The sequence below is a fragment of the Crocodylus siamensis genome, chromosome 3 (genome assembly GCF_052110815.1).
Source record: "Crocodylus siamensis isolate JL-2025a chromosome 3, ASM5211081v1, whole genome shotgun sequence".
Classification (NCBI taxonomy): Eukaryota; Metazoa; Chordata; order Crocodylia; family Crocodylidae; genus Crocodylus; species Crocodylus siamensis.
The window spans coordinates 49169943-49189181 of NC_143397.1; the positions used below are offsets into that span (position 1 = coordinate 49169943).

The window sequence follows — 19239 nt, forward strand, 5'->3', positions numbered from 1 at the left end:
TGTGCCTTAAAAAAAAGACTGATTTTAGCAGAAATCATCTGCCAAAGTCAGATCTCTTGAGATGCATCTGTCCATTTTGCCTTAAGAGTAACGTAGAAGCCAACTGCTTGGAGTTCAGTATTAATGGGGGCTGTAGGATTGCAGAACCGCTCAGGACGCTGCTGTTTGTACTGGTGTTCCTGTCTGTAGAAAACTGACTTGAGTTTCCACTGCAGCAATTTGATCTGAAAAGGCTAGAAGATTGAGATAAAGCAGCATATATTGGCACATAGCTCTTCCCCTGTTTATACTTTTAAAAATTAACTTTGGTAAACCTAGCACAATTAATTGCTAAAATAAATCAAATGGGTTTTTTTAATATTAAATGTATTTTGCAATAAAACCTAGGCACAATGGACAGTTTCAGCCCTAAATTTTCATTTTTATTATGTGCTTATGTATCCCAAACTTTTAAACCAGTTTTCATTATATCTTTCAGTTGTTTTGTGTGTGTGTGCGCGCGTGTGCGTGTGCACGTGCACATGCCTTTGCATACCCACACAAAACCACATATGTAATGCTTTCCATTAAATTGTTTGTCTTTTCTGTTTAGTGGAAGAGCGCAATTTTATTGAGATGCACAGATGGCCTTCCAATATGTACCTGAAACAACTTGCAGATTACAGGAATTACATCCACTCCCAGAAATGTCACTGCACAGTTATGTAATCAAAAGACTGAGTATTCAGTAAGGATTGATGGACTTAAAAATCTCAGATTAGAAATAATTTGGAAAGTATTAAGACTCTAATAAGAAAGGAAAAACGCTCAAGGGCCAGAAAGCACTGTATAGAACACTAGTGCATTTGCTAGTACTCTTTGCAATTAAATGCTGTAACATTTTAAAGGGATGAAATATATCAGAGGACAGCAAAAGGATTTAACCCAGTATGGGACTTGTACAGCTCTAACTTGTTTCTCCTTTCAAGGGAATTTTTGCTGTAGTGGTGGTGTTTTCTGCTTCTAGGTTGTTTATCTTGTGTTCAACCCCTGGCTGGGATTTCAAAGGAATGTTAGGGAGCTGTGTATTGACCTCCTTAGACTTTTTGAATATTCCACCTCAGAAAGCATAGGATTACCAGTTTGTGTAGCATATACTATATATATGTTTGCTAGATTAAACGTATTCGTAAAAGCATTGGGCTACACCATGATTTACGCATTTCATCCCTTTAATTTTTTTGTTTTGTTTTTTACTTCTATACATAGCCATCTATACATGGTTTGGAACCTGAAATGCTTTTCTGTTTCTCTGTATTTCAGCAAAATCTTGCAGGCAAATGCCATTTTGGGAGGGGAATTTCACACTAGAATTGTAGGAGATTTTGTATGGGTAATTTCCATAGAGTTAAAAATAGCAGTTCCCTTACTATTTTGGGACAGATTTCACAATGGGACTTCACTGTTTGAAGCAGCTAGCACAAAATTCTTATGTTTAGTTCTGTATTAGAATAATAATGATTCAAAAGTGCTGTAAAAGATGAGCAAGAGCAACATTGTTATAACTCTTTCATGAGTGGGAAAGTAGAAGCAGAGAAAGACGATACGATTTGTTTGAGATCACATGGCAAATCAGTGCAGAGCTGTGAATGGAATGGTGTCTTCTGCTGAGAATATAGAACATGGCAGTCTGCCTCCACTTCAGAAAAAAAAGATGGAGCAAAAATGGTGACACATGAAAATAGAAATATAATGTGCATATCAATTAAAGAAATGTAAAAAGGATTTAACTTTGTATTTGTTTCCTAAATTTGTAATATTCGTTTATAATAGAAGTTAAAAATTCTAGGCATTTAGGTTATTAATTGGATGGACAAAATGGGAAGTTTCAGGCCATGGTCAAAGTGAGCACATGATTACAAGTCTAATTTGCATGCACATATAACTATTAGCATGCTCAGTCATAGTATCTGCACCTACAAGTTGCCGGTCATTTAAATGACAGTTTGTATGTGCAGATACCAAATTTCTTGATGTGTTCAGTCTTGATAATTACACATACAATGTAGATGCATAAATGTTTGCCTATTGTTGCACGTGGTCCTATATTTTAGTTTTTGCATATCTGACCCAATTTGTTAGAATTTATTGCCAGAAATTAATCCTTTGCCAATAACTAAGTATAGTGGGATTTTTTTTTTTATTTTCCTGGAGAAGTTTTTATACACATTTCCCTATTAAAAGCTTTTTTAAAAAAGCAGTTAGGCCTACTGCAAATATGGACCATTTCTGTCTGACAGGCAGAAATGTTTTGATATTCTATATTTTATCTGTTTGGTTTAACCACAAGTTTTATATAGTAAAGCCAAGCAATGTGAAAACATTAATTATTTATTCACATATTTATTATAACTTGCAAATAACTCAGACAAAATAGCTTTTTGTTCTTGGTTTTCTGTTTTGCAACTCATGATGGGTATAGATACTACACCAGTTCAAACACAAAATGCAACTCATAATTTAAGAATATTAGTGATTTCTCCAGTCTTATTCCATTTGGGTAAATGCCTTTCTTTAGAAATATAAGTGGTGATCTTAACTCTATTTTCAAATTGATATTTTAGCATTTAGAACTCCCTGAAAGTGGGTTGTGGTATTTGTTTTGTTCCTGTAGATACAGTTTTGCTATCCGTGTATCTTAAGTATAATTTATAAATCCACAGATGATAGATACAGAGGAGGTAGTCAAAACACTACTGAGTGTGATATAGAAGACAGTCTTTACATTTTAAACATTTTAAAATGTTTGCATTAGTTTTTAAAATTAGGAAGCTCTTGAAAAATGTATATGATTTGGACAAAGTAAAACCTGAGATCAAAACTTGTAAATTAGTTTTGGAAAGTTTGTTATTTTCAGGCTTCTCTTTTGACAAAGCTGTTCTGCTAATTAGTGCTTGCACTTCTCTGGATATAGGATTGTCTCGTATCTTTAAAAAGCAGCTTAACATATAGCACAGTAGTATCCAGGGGATCTATTCGTATAATTACATTGGGTGCATGTTCAAGGGGTAATAAGATTAGATTCAGTACAGAATGTAGGTGCCTACAGATATAGGAAATGTAACACCCAGCTTTCAGTTGCCTGGCCGCAGAGTGAAATTCAAGCCCCCTACATTCCCTATAGAGCCATGGGCAAGTGAAGAGCTTCTGAATCATAATTCACACATCATGTGATTAAAAGCTAGCTAATAGAACCCAGTCATCCTGTCTTGCTCTGGTGCTTGAGGAGCCTTGTGTCCCCTGGGAATTGGAGTCTGGAATCCTCTTTTACTGGTAGGCACTTATTACCATTCTTTCAAAGGATTGGAAAGGGCTCAAATCATAATGAGTCTGGTTGAAAAGGATAGTAACATTAGTGGCACCCACCTTTTGATATAATAGCTGAGTAGTTACAACACTTATCCAGGAAGTGGGAGACCCAGGTTCAGTGCCCCTCCTCAGTCTGAGAACGATGGTAATCATTTGATTGTAGGCTAGGCTGATGGGAGCATCCTCCCCTCTGCTGTTGAAGCTGTGCTGCTGCACGGCAAAGAATGCAGGAGTCATGGAGAGAGATTGGTATGCAGCATGAGAGAAAACGCATTCGGGAAGGAGGAGGATTTTAGTCTGATGGGAGAAGTCTTACTTTCCGGTTTCTGCTCTTTGCACAGCTTATACAGTTTTTTCGGTGTTCCTTGAATGTAAAACAGAGAAACAATCCTGGAAGAAGGGACCAGATGCAGGACTTGCCTCTCCTAGGAAGTGCCCTCATTGCTTGGCAGCAGGGTCAAGCTCCATCTGTCTCTCTCTCGCACCATAAACTTCGCCTTTTTTTTTTTTTGCGCTGGGGCATGGCTTCAGCTGGAGGGTAGGATAGTATCCCCACACAGCCTATCCCAAAGTGTGGTGAGTAGACATTACCCAAAGGAGTGGGAATAAAATTTTAACTGCCTCAGGCTGAGGAGGGCATTGAACTGCCTCCTTGGTTTCTGAGCCAGTGATCTAGCCATGAAGCTAGTATATGTAAGACATTTCTTTATCCTGATTTGTTTTTAAAAAGTAGCCATGTGTGCATTTTGTGAGGGGCCTAATCCTACCAGATCGTGACTTTTAGATCAGGCCCCTCAGAGGGTTAGGCAGGGAAGCCCAACTTCTGGATCCTGACTGGGTTTAGGATGAGGCTAAGCACCTAGGTGTTTGGACTGGGGTCGTTCTGTGCATGGCCAGATACCAAACTTTGGGCACTTAGGGAATTTTCAAGTCACACCTTAGAGCTGGATGAGCAGGTTTAGGCACCTCCAGAGCTAAGCAACCACGATCTAAAAAACCCTTGTCCAGCCACCCCTGGCATGTTGTTTCTGACTAAGTCTTGCTGTAGGCACATAAGCATTTTAATACATTTATCCTTAGCTTATTAGATAGTGTTGCATACAATTTTTTTCCAGTTTATTTATTGTCTATATATATATATATATATAATATATATGCACACACATGCCAAGCCAGCACTGAGGCTTTGTATAGAGAGGCTGCTGTAGAAAGTCTTCTGCACTGAGTAATACTAGTTTCCACAAGCCAAACAATCCCTGATTTATAGTCTTTACGTCTTGATGCATTATACCTGAAAAAGAAAAATATTAGGGAAAGGAAAAATTATATTACTAGGGTTATAGGTACACAAACAAGCTACCATGACAACTGGGGATGTCAGATTGATAGCATGTTAGCTATTCAACAGTAGCTGCTTGAGTGCACTCTGTGATAAATGTGAGATAAGTCAATCCCACTTCCATTGAGAGGTAAGAGTAGGCATATGGGGTCTCCCCATGGGATATATTATGTCCCTTAACTGCTGTCAGAGTAATTTGTTTGTATGCTCACAATCTATGGTATATTTTGAATATTCACAGGTTTGATAATTTTAGTTTTAAGAATGGTATGTCTGTGTTTTAATATAGCCTGATTAATATTTACATGTTTTTAGATTAGTATTTAACTCTTTGTAACAAAATAAACATTTATACCAATTCTATCTCATGTGATTACTTTATCCGTTTGTTTGAAAAATATGGACATTGTGATGGAAATAATTTTTCTGTTTCTTTTGTAATTTACAGACTTGTAGGTATGTAGAGCAAGTGAAAACATGCAAATAAAATTATGTATTTATATTTCAGTAGTGCCCCAAGTTGCTAGTTAGAACATCACTGCATTAGATGCAGCTTTTTCATGTCTAAGGCTGTAACCATGTTGCCGTCATCTGGATTTTTACCTCTCTTACACTCTCAGTAAAGACCTTTTGAGTCCAGATGTGAGGAGATATAGAAAAAGAGTATGAAGTCCAGGTTTTATTCCTGCAGCAGAGTGCAGCTGGCTCTGTCTTAGGAGTTATTGCCAATAGTTGTTATTTGGAGATGGTGCCTCATAAAATGATCTGATGCGCAGTAGCAGTAAAGAAAGATTATCCAGGCTACTCTGGGATGATTATAGGAGCAAGATGTGTCCTATGGGCATGTCCAGATCTGTCTGCAGAGCCACAAACTGCACATGTTGCACATGCAGACATTTGTGCCACTGCTGACTTGCAGGGCAGCAGATTTTTTTTTGACACTGGGAGATCCCAGTTTCAAAAAAACCCACAGCAGACAAAAGCAGGGTAGCTCACATGGTGGCAGCGTGTCACCTGAAATCAGAGCCTGGCCAGCCTGACTTGTGTTCTGGTTGCTATCCAGGCTCCACACACCCAGATCACTGTCACTGGAGCCCCAGGAGGCCCCCCCAGGTAAGGCAGCCTCTCCTACCCCACCCAGGGCAACTTGTGCACTAGAATGCCCATGCAGGGGTGTTCCCCAGGGAGGAGTAGCAGCAGCGCCACATAGTCTTCCCCAAGTCATGTTGAAAGTGCCAAGAATGCAGGCTCAATCAGCTGACTTCCAACCCTGTTCCTTAGCAAATTTACCACAGTTTCTCCCCAATTATAAACAGGTGTCTCAAGTTAAACTCACTTAGCTTCATTACTTAATACCTGGAAAAAATTCTTGACTGCTTTTCTCCAGTGATACCCTATGCTCTTGCACAAATTCCTTTCTCTTACTAGTAAGGCAAAACGAACACCTGGTACATGGGCAAGACAAAGCTTGTTTCATGTATCTCAGCTACCAGAATAAGACAGTAGCTGCAGTTCTTTCGAATGTGGTATTTATATGCACGTAGCTGCTGTGCATTTAGAGACTTTTGACCTGTGGAGTGTGTGTGTGTGTGTGTAAGTCACCTCCCTGCTTTGCTCTGAGAGCACAAAGGGCAAAGCACACTATCTGTGCTGCGCATTTTTGTCATCAGCAGAATCCCAGGTGTACTAAGTTCTCTGATGGTAGGGCCTGCTAATTAGCAACTGTAAATTGCAAACTCATGGATCAGTATAGCTTGTAGCTGAATAAATAAAAGGGGTTTTTTGCTACTTGTTGTTTGGCATGTTTCCATTTGGCTGGAATCTCATTAGTCTGTTAGGACAAAAGATAATGGCCCTGGAAGGATGTAGAAATACTCTGCCTTTGTAATGGGGATGTATTTGGTAGCCATGTTGGTCTAAGAAAAAAATGAAATGAAAAACTCTAGAACTCTCAGTTCAGAGATGATACCTTTTATTAGACCAACTATGAAATTGCAAAAATATTCTTTTTCTTTAAGCTTTTGGGTGCACACACCCTCCCCCCTTCTTATCTGCACATCAAAGAATAACTCGCAAAGAGACTCTGTGCAAAAATGAAATTTATTTTCTACCTATAGGGACTTCTTACCACCTTTAATTTTTCCTGAGCCTGAGGAAGGGTGTGTGCACCCAAAAGCTTGCAGAAAAAGTGTGTTTTTTGTGTGTGATTTTTCTTAGTTGGTCTAATAAAATATATCATCTCTGAACCAAGAGTGTCTAGAGTTTTGCATTTCAGCCTTTTTAATGGCACTTAGTACTACTTGTTCACTTTGCAGGAGGTGAGAGTTTTTCCAAGGATGGGTTTTGCCATAACTGCCTGATATATAGACAAAGCCTCATTCTTTGCAGGGGAAGAATGGAGTATGTCCAACAGCTCTTGATCATTTGGTTCCTAAAACCTTTGTGTTTTAGCTCAGTGCGTAGCTGTGACCTATGGACAAAGGATGCTTTTTGTTTCATTAAGTTTTGTTAAGCCAGTCTTGAATTCACCTTAGAATTAATTGTGATCCTTAGAAGAGAATTCTACTGATTTTTTTTATTCAATATAGGAGGTTTGTACCCATAAGTAGTTAGTATAACTCTACTTTCTTTGATCAAAACAAGTTTAGATAAGGGGTAGCTCAAAAACAATTTAAAAGGGCATAGGATCTTACAGTTTCATATCCCAGGTGGGTCTTCCAAGGAGGATATGAAAGAGGTGCTTTTGAGCAATCATTTTAAGACCTCTAATGTGAGGTGAGTGCTACTATGACTACTCTCCAGACCCTGTCTCCTTCATAGAGATGCTATTGTTTAACTAATAGCCAAACTCAATCAATTTGTTGATTTTTGAATTCTAAGTATTTCAGTACTGATCCTTAAATGTTTCCAAAATATATTGGCTATAGATCATTGGCTATCCTTGACCTCTTCCATAAGGATCTGTAGAGCCATCGTTACTCTTAAGATAGTTTTCAAAGCCCTTCTTAGGTACTCTAGTTTGGTACTGGGGCAGCTACTGATTTGGCTGGGGAGGTTTCATAGATTTCATAGACATTAGGGCTGGAAGGGACCTTGGGAGATCAAGTCCAGCCCCCTGCCCAAAGGGCAGGAAGTCAGCTGGAGTCATAGGATCCCAGCAAGATAAGCATCCAATTTACTCTTGAAGGTGTTCAATGTAGGTGCTTGAACCACCTCCGCTGGCAGACTGTTCCAGACCTTGGGGGCTCGGACAGTAAAGAAATTCTTCCTTATGTCCAGCCTGAAACGGTCTTGCAGGAGTTTGTGCCGTTCGACCTCGTCATCCCTTAGGGCGCTCTGGTGAACAAACGTTCCCCCAGATCCTGGTGAGGTTGAAGTGATCAGATGAGGTTCCACCCTACTTCCTTCTCCCATGTCCATATGTTGGTACATACAGAACTTTCACAGTATGTGCAAGTTGAGGTGCAGCTGACATAGTAAAGACCGTTGATTTAAGATCCTCTAAGGCAGTGGTTCTCAGTCTTCAGCCCAGGTCAAATGTAGCCCTTGGAACCAGCCTATGGGATTCTACACATTGGGAAATTTGGTGGCAGGGGAGCAGTGGTAGGTCTGATGCTCCTCTCTGCTGCCAAAAATCCAAGCCACATGGGGTAAGTCAGAGGTGGGCCAGGATGCTTCCCCTGAAAGGGCCAACTGGGTTGGGGCTGGGCTGCACACCTGTCTCCCTTCAAGGCCTGGCCATGCTCCTTTCCCCTTCTCTGTGGGGCTGGGCCATACCCCCCTCCCCTGTGGAGCTGGGTCAGAACTGGATCACACCTTTTCCCCCCTCCCCAACAGGGCCAGGCTGGGGTCAGACCAAGCCCCTTTCCACCTCACAGCTGGATAAGGTCCAGGCTGCCTCCCCTGCCTCTCTGCAGCCCGATGGGGCATTGCCCATCCAGCCCACCAGCCAAAGAGGTTGAGCACCACTGCTCTAAGATGACAGACTCTGTCAGAGTATTTACACATGCCTGGAGATGTCTAAGTACCTTAGTACAGCTATGCTAACATAGATTGCTAGGAATCTTTTGGCCAGGGTGTTGGAGACGCTGCCTATTGGATCATATCCCAGCATGATCATCTAAAGTCCTTGTTGTGGGATATTGAAGAAGATAGAGGAGTGCTCTGAATCCTGTCTACCATCAGCCACTATTGAAAAAGTGGATGAGAGGGCAGAAACAAGGGTCCAGGACACTGGTCAACTTTTAATTCTACCCATGACACTACTGACACACCTAGTGTTTTAGAGACCTAGTTTCCTGACACTACTACTGGAACAGAGGCTGCACAATAGCAATGATTTATGGTAAGTAGGTTTGCTAGTGCTGCAACCACAGGCAGCACCACAGTATGCTGTACTTTACATATAAGCAAGGCATTGTTGTAGACTCCTTCTGGACTGGTGTTGGTTCAAGCATCTGGCAGTGCTGAATTGCTCCAGAAGTCAGTGCTATAAGGCTGGAATCCAGTTGAGCTAGGCACTGAGCTGTTGAGACTTTCAGTGATGCTGTAAGCATCAGCTCCTTGGTAACATAGTGCTTTGGTGCTGAGTCCTTGGTCCTGTAGTGCAAACAGGTTTTGGTAGGAACTCCTCAGGGCCACTGAGCTTTGGTGAAAGGGCAAGAGAGATCTTTCTAATGAATTTCTCCACTGGTTCTCCCTCTTGTCTGAGAATTTCTTGTTCACTTTTATTTACTCAATGAAGCACTTCCTACAAGGTAAGGTTAACAAGTCCATGTTCCTGCTTTTTGATTTGTAAGTTGCATGTTCAAGAAGATTTTGCTATACTTGTCAGGCCTGTAGACTTGCCTGGGAGGTAAAACCTGCACCCTTGACTGCTGTAGCTGAATGGAAGCAGAGGACTTGTAGATGCAGCAGTTTCCTGGACTGTGTGATTCCCTCCTCCCTTCCCCCCCCAACTAGCAACCCTCAACCTTTTGGCCCCATGGGCTAGAAGAGTGGCCTACAGGCCAGATCAGGCCCTACATTCCAGGATCTGGCCCCATGTACATTCCGGGATTGAGCTCTGGGGCCCCATGCCAGGATTGGGTCCTATGCTGCTGTGTACACCCACTTTTGTGTACAGAGCCACAGCCCACAGGGAGGAGCCTCACAGGCCTGTGGCCTAGTATTGGGGAGTAGATCTTGCTTATTATATCTTACACAATAGATAGTTGAGCCAGTGGGACATCTGCTAGTAAAGTTACAGGGTATAACCCAGTGCTTTACCACTCAGTCTGTGCTCTGCCTGGATGATCTGCAGATGCTTCCACCACCTTCCCATTCAAACTTTCTAACAGATAAAAGCTGAATACTTAAGGGGAAAAATGCAAGACTGAACAACAAGAAAATGTTCCACTGAATTCTTAGCCAATTCCTATTCAAAGGGAACTTGAAATTGTGTCAGGGCAGATATTTTTAGCGCTATCAAATGACCTATTGCTTGTTGTAGATTTTACTGTAGGGAAACAAAGCAGGTTCTCTTTAATGAAAACAAAAAACAAAAAAAAAAAACCAACTCGCACAAGAAAAGTAATATGTTGGCATGGAAGGGGGTGTTTTCCTTGAAATGAATTTCATCCTAGAGCAAAGGACTTAATGCACTAGAACCCTATATCACCATTTAAGCTCTTAACTATGAGCTTAACAAGTGGTGCCAACAAACAACTTAATGTGGGACCTTACCTGTAGTGGAGATCTAACCTTTGCCTGCCCCGAGCATGATGCTACATGAATGTAGACATTTCCAAGAACTTAATGCTTGCCTGTTTTAGTCTATTCCAGGTCAGGTATTTTTTTTTTTTCCTTTTTGATGTCACTCTCAAAATATGTTAGCTGAGGAAAAAGCCTTCTAAAAAAGTATTTAATGAAAAGTCTGTGATACATGACTGGGATATTTTAGGGGTTTTTGTCCCTTTTTACTCTCAAACTCACCTTAGGATGAATACTGTTAGTGACTCCTATAAAAGTAATCTATTAGCTTCTTATTATGGAGGTTAAGTGCTTCACTCAATAGCTCAATGTTTTTAGATGCAAGGCACTCTTCAGAAAAATACCAACTTTTATAATTTGTTCATTTTTTTTTCTTTTTTTTTGACCACAGAAAACTAAGAGCAATTTTCCTGGTGCAAAGGACCACAATAGGTCAAAGTTTTTAGCATAATGGATTCCTATGTGAAATCTCTGGATTTAATCTTGTGAATCATGTTTGCTAACATTTGCACAGTACCCTGCAGCACCCTTGAAAGCATCTCGAGTCATTCTGGCCCTGGGTAAGGATTGCTGGTTTAGCGAAATCAACAGGCTAAGATACTAGAGCTGTTTCTATCTAATAAATGCCCAGAGAGACTACTCAGTAGTCTCCAGCCTTTACCTTTCAGAGAAGTAAGGTATAACAGACTGTTCTTCCTGCCTCATGTAGCTTTAGATGAGACTGGCAAGCAAGAAATCAGAATTCAGGGTTTTAGTAGATTTAAAAATCCCATACTTAAGTTGTACTGAATATTTGCTCCCTTCAAACTCTCACACAACTCTCTATATTTGGGGCTAGATATTGCTACTGGAATGCTGTCACTTAGTTTTATACAGCTATCAATAGAAATCCCTACACTGCAATTGTATTAGATTTCAGTGCTGTATCATTTAATAGCTATTATTAGACTTTTAGTCCTTTCCTGCTGACCCAGCCTCATGAAAATAGGTACAAGTAATGTACATGCTCCTAATCCCACATTGTGGGCTTATGGAAGCACAGAGAAAAGATCCTATGTGATTCAACTCCCAGCATGGTAGGCAGTTACACATTTAAAAAGGCACAGAAAGTTTTACTACCTGCAAGAGTACTAGCTATTATATCAGGGACTGAAGACCATGATTTAAGAAGTGTCCTGACCTCAAATCTGAGAAGCTGTCTGTATCATGATTTTGGATTCCTTGCTAAGATGAAGAAGTGTAAAATTAGCAAATACAGCACTGCTCTCTCACTTAATTTCCAAGATGGGAGAAAGCTTATGACATCTCCATTGTCAGCTAAGAATGCCTCTTTTTCCATTGAAGTTTTCTATTTCCATGTCTGCAGGGGTTAACTGAAAGAAAATGCAGTAGTAAGAAGGAACTGAACTCACTAGTGACCTTTACAGTACAGACATACTGCAAGGCTGCTTTCTAAGCTAGAGGTTAGGGCAGGATAATTATTTTGGGCAGAGGGCCGCTTGAGTTTTGGCAAGCCATAGGAGGGCCACATGACAGGCAGCCCAGGACATATTAACTTCTAAATTTTTAGGGGCCCCACAGGCCAGACAGAATGGCCTGGCAGGCTACATCTGGCCCCCAGGCTGCATTTTGTCCACCCCTGGGTTTGGGGGGGGGGGAAGACAAACATATCAGCCTGCATCATACAGCACTCTCCAGCTAGAGAGAAACTGCATTGTATACCATTGTTTCAGGGGGTGATTCAGTATAGCTAGATCTGTGAAAAAAAAAAGTCTTCCCCCCACATCCCTCTTCCAGACAAGCCTGTGAAAGAGTCATCCCCCCTCTTCCAGGTCAGCTAGGGAAAATTTTCACTGTTCTTGTAAGGGTTTCAAAGAGAATATGGATTTCATGCACAAAGAGCCTATCAAAACTCCACAGAAACAGTAAAGTAAGAGAGAAAAAAAAAAATATTCCTCTTTATTCAGAATTTTATATGGAAGTTTTTTGCCATTAAGAATGTAGACACAGGTCATTCACAAGTGAATAGTGGTAGCCCTGCCCTTCTTTTTACTACTGAAGCAAGGTTAAGGAGAAAAAGGGATGTGGGAGTAGGCACCTGTAGAAGGCAGTGAGAGCTTGGTATTCAAAGTTAGCCACTCCAAGCCAACACATTTTGGGCAACACTTCAAGTCAGTTCCACTTGCCCCCCAGTTCATTATCCAGCACAGCTTTGTCTTTAATCCTTGCATTGGCCAATATTAGAGTGATTTGAGAGTGCTTTCATGTTTCAAAGCTTGACTCCCCAACCCAGATGCATTAGCTAGAGTGCTATTTCTTGCCTATCCCTGTATATTGTAAAGGCCAAGATACAGAGGAATGTTAATAAAAAGGATTAGTATTTACTCTTGCACTCCCCTCATCTTATATAAGAGAGGTTATGGTAATATTACCAGTTACATGGCAGGATACAGGCCCCTACATGGTCTCAACTTGAATTCAGTTGAATTGATTCTTTGTATTAATAAGAAAGCATTGAGTTGTTGGCAACTACGTTAAGTGAAAGGACACACAAACTGGAGAGGGAGTTGGACAGAGAAAGGAAGTGCTGGCCATGGTTTTATGGACAGCACTATACAGAGAACAATGATATTGCTTAACAAGTCAGAGTAAAGTGTTTGCTTGCCCAAGCAGGTTCCAAGTTTGCTCCTGTAAGTATTACACAGGATGAAGAGCAGCAGCATATTGCAGCATTTTTCAGAAGGGACCGTTTTTCAAGAGTAATTCTCTCAACCCTCTCTCTCATGGAATTAGGGAAGGAAACTGGATGTTGACAAGACAATTGTTCTCCAAGACTCCTGTGGCAAATTTCTGGCCATCTTTGTCCTGGAATTTAAAAAAATAAATAAAAAAATAAAAAACAAAGAACACACACACAGGAAAAGGACTGTAGATCTTTTGAGACAGACCAAAGTTACGAAAAGGCTAAAAACAAACAAAACAAAACCCAACAACAGCCACCCACTCAGAGATAACTGATTTGATTTGAATTGGAAATGGTTTTTAATAAACCCTAGATCTTACAGGCACAAGCCCACTGTCCCATATCAAATACTTGTGAAGTATCCAAATCAATAACCATTCCAGTTAACTGCCATTTAAGGCTCTTGTGAAAGTAACAGTCCTGCCCCAGTTTGGATGAGTCAAATCTTATACTAGATTAGATCAGCTCCAGATTAAACTGGTAGTCTGTTTCTAGTCAGAGAATGCATTTCTGCAAGCACAGTTTCTTAAATAGGATCTAGTTGCATTCTTAGGAGACACCCCGCAAAAGCAAAGAACAGCCAACCCCCCCATTCCCAGCCACCCCCTTCCTTCCCCAAAGGCAATACTTGTTTAAGGAGAGATGGGAAATTTGACTCCCCACCCCCCCACCATCCCCTCCAAGCAAAAAACTCAGTAACATAACTGATATGCTGTTTGTCCGATAGTCTGTGGAAATACAAATCCACCTGTCTGCTAACTCATAGCAAGGGCAAGGTTTTCAAGGGACAGAGTATTACAAGCATCTATTATATTTTTAAAGGATGTCTAGATGTGGATCATTTGGCACCAGTGAGGCCACATGTGGGAGTACGGTGTCCAGTCTTGCTCCCTGTCCCCCCTATAGAAAGAATGTGGGCAAGTGGTTAGAAGGCTGGGGAACATGATTCACAAGGAAAGGAGAGGCAGAGGCCAAGAGAATTGGGCTTATTTAGTCTGGAGGAGAGAAGACTGCGGGGGTGGGGAAGGGGGCATTTAACAACAGCCTTCAACCCCGTAAAGGAGAGGCAGGAAGTTATTTGGGCCCGAGTCATGTAGGGAATTTTATTGAGGTGCTGCAGCTGGGTCAGTACCTCCCTCTCTCTATTCCCCTCCCTATGCAACATCTCATCAAAATTCACTATATGGAATAGGGCCCCAGGTGGATTGGGAGCAGTGTTCAGGAGTGGAAGGGATGGGTGAGGCTGCAATCACAAGGCAGGATTGCAGGGTGGTGGCAGCATAGGGCTGGAGCCCAAGGCCTGGGGAGAGCCGTGATCTGCTGCCCACATGCCCCTGCAATGGGGACAGGTTCTGTGGGGAGGGAAGTGCAGGAAACACATGGCTGTTCTGCTCTGGCCCAGCCCCACACAGTTATTACCCCAAGATTTTGGGGTCTCTATGCAGATCAGCTGGGAGCTACACAGGCAGGTCACTCTGATAGTGTCTGCCCAGTGGAATGCCCTACTTGCACAGCTCCTTGCTGGCCTCCATGGAGACCCTGAGATCTTGGGGCAGCCACCAGCAGCTGCACTGCCCCAAGCCCTGCTGTGTGCCTGGGCGCGCACTACAGCTCAGGCTGCCCCTGCATTTGGGCTGGATCTAGCCAGCAGGCCGTACTTTGCCTGTTCCCGCCTTAGAGTGGTTAGTTACAAAGAGGACAGAGCTAAACTGTTCTCAGTGGTAGCAGATGACAGAAGACTGGAATGATATAGTTGGGGATGGTCCTACTTTGTATAGGGGTTTGGATCAAGTTACCTCCTGAGGTCCCTTCCAACCCCAGTTTTCTTTGATTGCATGTATTCTTCCTATAAGACTTAGCAAGAACTACTCTTCTTCCTTTCTTTGTTCTCCTGTGCTAGCATGTACACATGCTACATGAATGTGTGAACTGCATCCCAGTGTCTAGTATTTGGGCACCAAGCAGGACTGTAGGAAGCTGAAGAAATTAAAGCTTATGATGAAGTCTTACTACTATTCATCAGCTGCTATCTACTGAGCCTCAGAGCAGCTGATCCAGGAAAACCAGGTTGTGATTAGTCAGTTAGTGGGAGGAAGAGAGATTGAAACTTACACTCATCTGAGGCATAGGAATTGACCCATGTCATGTATCATAATCACTTAGTCAACACTTGTTCAGAGTTCTTTAACTGATACCACCCCTGTGCTACTCATCTCTACTTGTTCTGCTGGCGTGGTATGGCTTTAAGTTTTCGTACAAGTGGTTTCCTGATGCCTTGTCCCACCCATCCATCACCTTATCCTTGTTGGCCTGTAGGAGTTGCCACATCACTGTCCACTTACAGCGTGGAGGTGGAAAGAGGTAGGTATTACTGTACTGCAACTACTGTTGAAGTGTGCATGCACAGGAAGTCTTGCATTAGTTAAGTGGCCTGTTAGTGTCATCTTAGCATTTTCCTTTATATGATCAAGCAAAGATGCTTAAAATACCAGCACCCTTCTCTCATTTTGTCCTCCTTAAGTATGGAAAATGTTAGGACTAGTTTTCCTTCCTGGGATTAGATTGAAACACTGATTTGGCCCTGCCCACAAACTGAAGCCCCAGAATGAAGGCAGCAGCTAGCTCTTAAAACCATCTTCATCCATGCGTTACTTTAGTAAGAGACTAGCATCAGTGCATCTAGCACCAAGGTGGCATACAGGGCCCTTTCCTGCCTAAGGCAGGGGGTTGCACTAGATGACATTAGAAGGTCCCTTCCAGCTCTACTTCTCTATGTTACAAGTAAAATAGATAACCTCAAGCCAGTCATCAGGCTGGTGGCAGGTCCTGGAGACCTTCCAGAGACTCCCTGGACTTACCTCCACTTTAACTTTGCCTGTAGGCCTGACATTCATCCAGTCTCCTGACCTGACCGATCCTTCTTTTATGACAGAAGACACCTTTCACCCTCACAGCTTCTATTACATACTTTGTGGATGTTGCTATTACATAGATATGGCTCCTTTACACATTCACTATTCTGTCTATATATATTTACCTTCAGCAGCCAACCAACAGAGGAAATAAGCCTACTACAAAAATCAGAGATTAAGAGTGAGCATGCTTTAGCTCCAACCGTAGCCAGCAGCTCAAAGTATTAGAGACAGCAGGTTCAAAGTCACCCTTGTAGACATTATATCCTTCTATACAGTGATCTTATTAAAAAGAAAGAATAGTGCCATTAGATAACAAGCTTGGCAGATTAACAGATGACAGAACTGACAACAAACTCTATACAGAGTGTCCGATTTATTTTTTAAAAGTCACTAATGTGATGATATGGCTTCATGTACTCTAATCAAAAAGTGTCTGGCTGCACTAGCTTACACAGACCAAGATCTAACAGAGGCCAGCAACTCTCTGATGAGCCTGCAGTCAAACACTTGGTCAAGGGCAACAGTCCCTCCACGTATGAAGCAGTGATAGGCAACTGGTAACAAGACTGACACCAGGAATAATTTTGAGAAAGGGAAAGAATAATTATTATGCTCTTTTCTCCTGTACAACAGCACACACTACTGTTATACGGACTCTGCCTTAAGCAGAAGAAAAAACTGACGTGTTTATAGATGCATCTCTTCTCTTTCCAGCTTAAAGTACCTAGGGGGCTCCACTATTTTGTTTCTAGGTAAGTAAGTAGGACAGGCAAGGAAGAGCTTTGCAGAATGGATTTTTCTTTAATTATTTGGATACAGGCAAGATGGTGATGTCATGTGTTCCCCCAGATGTGAAAGGAGCACCAATATTTGCGGGTCTGCATCTTCCTTAGCCCTATAGCCAGAATTTGTTTTAGGTCACCCTGACTAGCTTTCACTAAGGAAGGAAGATATCTTTGTTTTCTGCTGCACAATGAAACTAGTTATCAAGGAACATTCTCCTATGTGAAGGTTAAGTATATACAAAACCCAGTTATACTCAAGTAATGCATTCTGGATATTGCCAATACCAATATTATTAGTTCTCATTTACTGATCAGTAAATACCATTTAACCATTACTGGGTCCAATTCTTATCAGCCACTTACCTTTGGACTACTGTAGAGCACCAAGTTGTTTCAGTTTTGGTACAAGTTCTCCATTTTTATCTAAAGCATCTAGATCAGAAAAACCACCAATGCAGACTTCTCCGATGTACACACGGGGGACCTAGACACATATACAAATTCTATTTGTTAGTAAGAAGGATAAATAAACTGCACAGTTGGAGTCCCTGGAGACATGTGAGCATTGGAGTCAAGCAGCAGAATTGCCCATTCATTCTCTAGGCATTAAACTTTTATTTTGGAGAGATAGAAGTGTACCAGATCTCCTTCTCTGCTTAAAAAGGAAACCAAACAGCTGCCACAGGTTAAGTTTAGGGTTAGGGTACAGAGAAAGGAAGAGGATGGATTAAGGGGTTGTGCAAGGACATGAAGGTAGGAATATTTTAACTAGCATTTGCTAGAGCTCAGGGATTTTTTTGGGGGGTAGGGGTGGGGGTGGAGGGGACATAACAAGAGATCGCATTGAACCAGAGGATGTGATGACTCTTCTTTCATAAGTTACAGGCACAGTACTAAACACATGCAGAACCACATGCCTATCTAAAAAGGATTTTAAAATAGAGACAGAGAGCTATATTAAAACTTCAGCTAACAGTACCTCAGACTACCAATGTGAAATCTGAGCCAGTATTTTAAATCTTATTTGTCCTGCATAGTACAATATCAGGCAGATGCCTGCTCCCAGGCTTTGACTGATGACATTTGTTTCCTGTCAATGCATGTTTCACAACTTATGAAACAGTCTCTTTGCTGTAAGAGGAAAGAGAAACATCCGTTTATCCCAGAGCTAGCTGTCCCCTGTGAATCATATTGAAAACAGAACTAAAAGACAGACAGGCATCTACACATGTAGTGTGAATGGCAGCTAATTCAAGTCAGCTGCTATTGTCTCAAAAGGAATGGTCTCTCCATACTTCACAGGCATTTATACCTAAAAATAGCTTAATCCAAGGCTGATTTCTTCTTTCTAGGATGAAGTCACATCTCCAAACTCTGCAAGGAGCTACAGCACTTGTCTGTTTCTAGCCCAAAATACTGAACTGTTTCTATATTATTGACAACCCATTTAACACAGTACTGATTGATCCCCAGCGTTTTGCTGGGCACAGTTCTTCGTAAGTGAGACCGAAATGGCAGTTAACTCAAACTAGCTGCAGCTATTCCAAAGCCAAGTATTAGTTTGGACGATAGATGTAGGACAAAAAGCTTGTCCAGGTCTGAGGTACAATGCTCAAATTAAAGTCAGGCTGGTTATCTGTTTTCTTCCAAAGCAACAAAAACCACTTTACAGAAGAAAGAGTACCTCCGACACCAAGCACATTTTAAAAGGTATTATTATATCTGTAGGAATTATGAAAGTCTTTACTACTAAGGCAAGATTAGTAAACAGTAAAATAAAAATCATTGGGAAAGAAAGAAAAAAGAAAATCTTACTGTTCTTGCCCCTGTTGACTGTAGGAAGTAATCCTGAATACTACTCATGTCGTTTCTGGCCGTGAGATCAATGAATTCCAGATGTCCTGGCTTGAAAACATACTTCTTCAGAAGCTCTACAGCTTCCTGGCAGTAAGGACAGGTTGGCTTTATGAAAACAGCCACTTTATTAGCTCCAAGTTTGCTCTTCACAAACTGCTGGCTCATCTTAAGAGTACTGCTATCTAACACCTAGAATCAGACTGAATGCTATAGTACTGCCCCCACCCAGCTGCAGCTATTTATAGGTTGCAGAATACTTTCCTTCTAGGAACAACACCCTGGAGGAGGAGTCTTCTTCATTTGGTTATGCTTTTTAAAGGGGAAGTGCATCATGTGTCCTCTGTGCATAGTTAAATGATTTAACAATGTGAAGTCATTTGCCCCTCAGTTATTTCATCATCTTTATTTTGCTATAAAAGAAGATGCTAGCACATGCATGTGGCTCCAGCACTAAGCTTTCAGTCTTGTCTCTCTCCTTAGTTGTGTCTTGCTAATTATGGT

The 19239-nt window shown here is 41.5% G+C and overlaps 2 protein-coding genes across 9 annotated transcripts in view; one reads left to right on the forward strand and one right to left on the reverse strand.

Annotated features, from left to right (window-relative positions):
* RHOBTB3 (Rho related BTB domain containing 3) overlaps positions 1–12223 on the forward strand; it is a 73698-nt gene extending 61475 nt beyond the window's left edge. For all 8 annotated transcript variants that reach the window (XM_090038299.1, XM_090038297.1, XM_090038298.1 and 5 more), the window contains one exon: positions 593–12223. In XM_090038299.1, coding sequence (XP_089894425.1) covers positions 593–708 — 116 coding nt within the window. In that variant the 3' untranslated portion in view covers positions 709–12223. The remainder of the gene's footprint in view (positions 1–592) is intronic.
* A 146-nt stretch (positions 12224–12369) lies between these two features.
* Positions 12370–18976, reverse strand: GLRX (glutaredoxin). The gene is made up of 3 exons (XM_090038302.1): positions 18697–18976; positions 17245–17365; positions 12370–13303 (listed from the first exon to the last, which is right to left on the reverse strand). The coding sequence occupies exons 1-2, from the start codon at positions 18901–18903 to the stop codon at positions 17252–17254; spliced, it is 321 nt and encodes a 106-aa protein (XP_089894428.1). The 5' UTR covers positions 18904–18976; the 3' UTR covers positions 12370–13303; positions 17245–17251.
* Between the last annotated feature and the right edge of the window lie 263 nt (positions 18977–19239).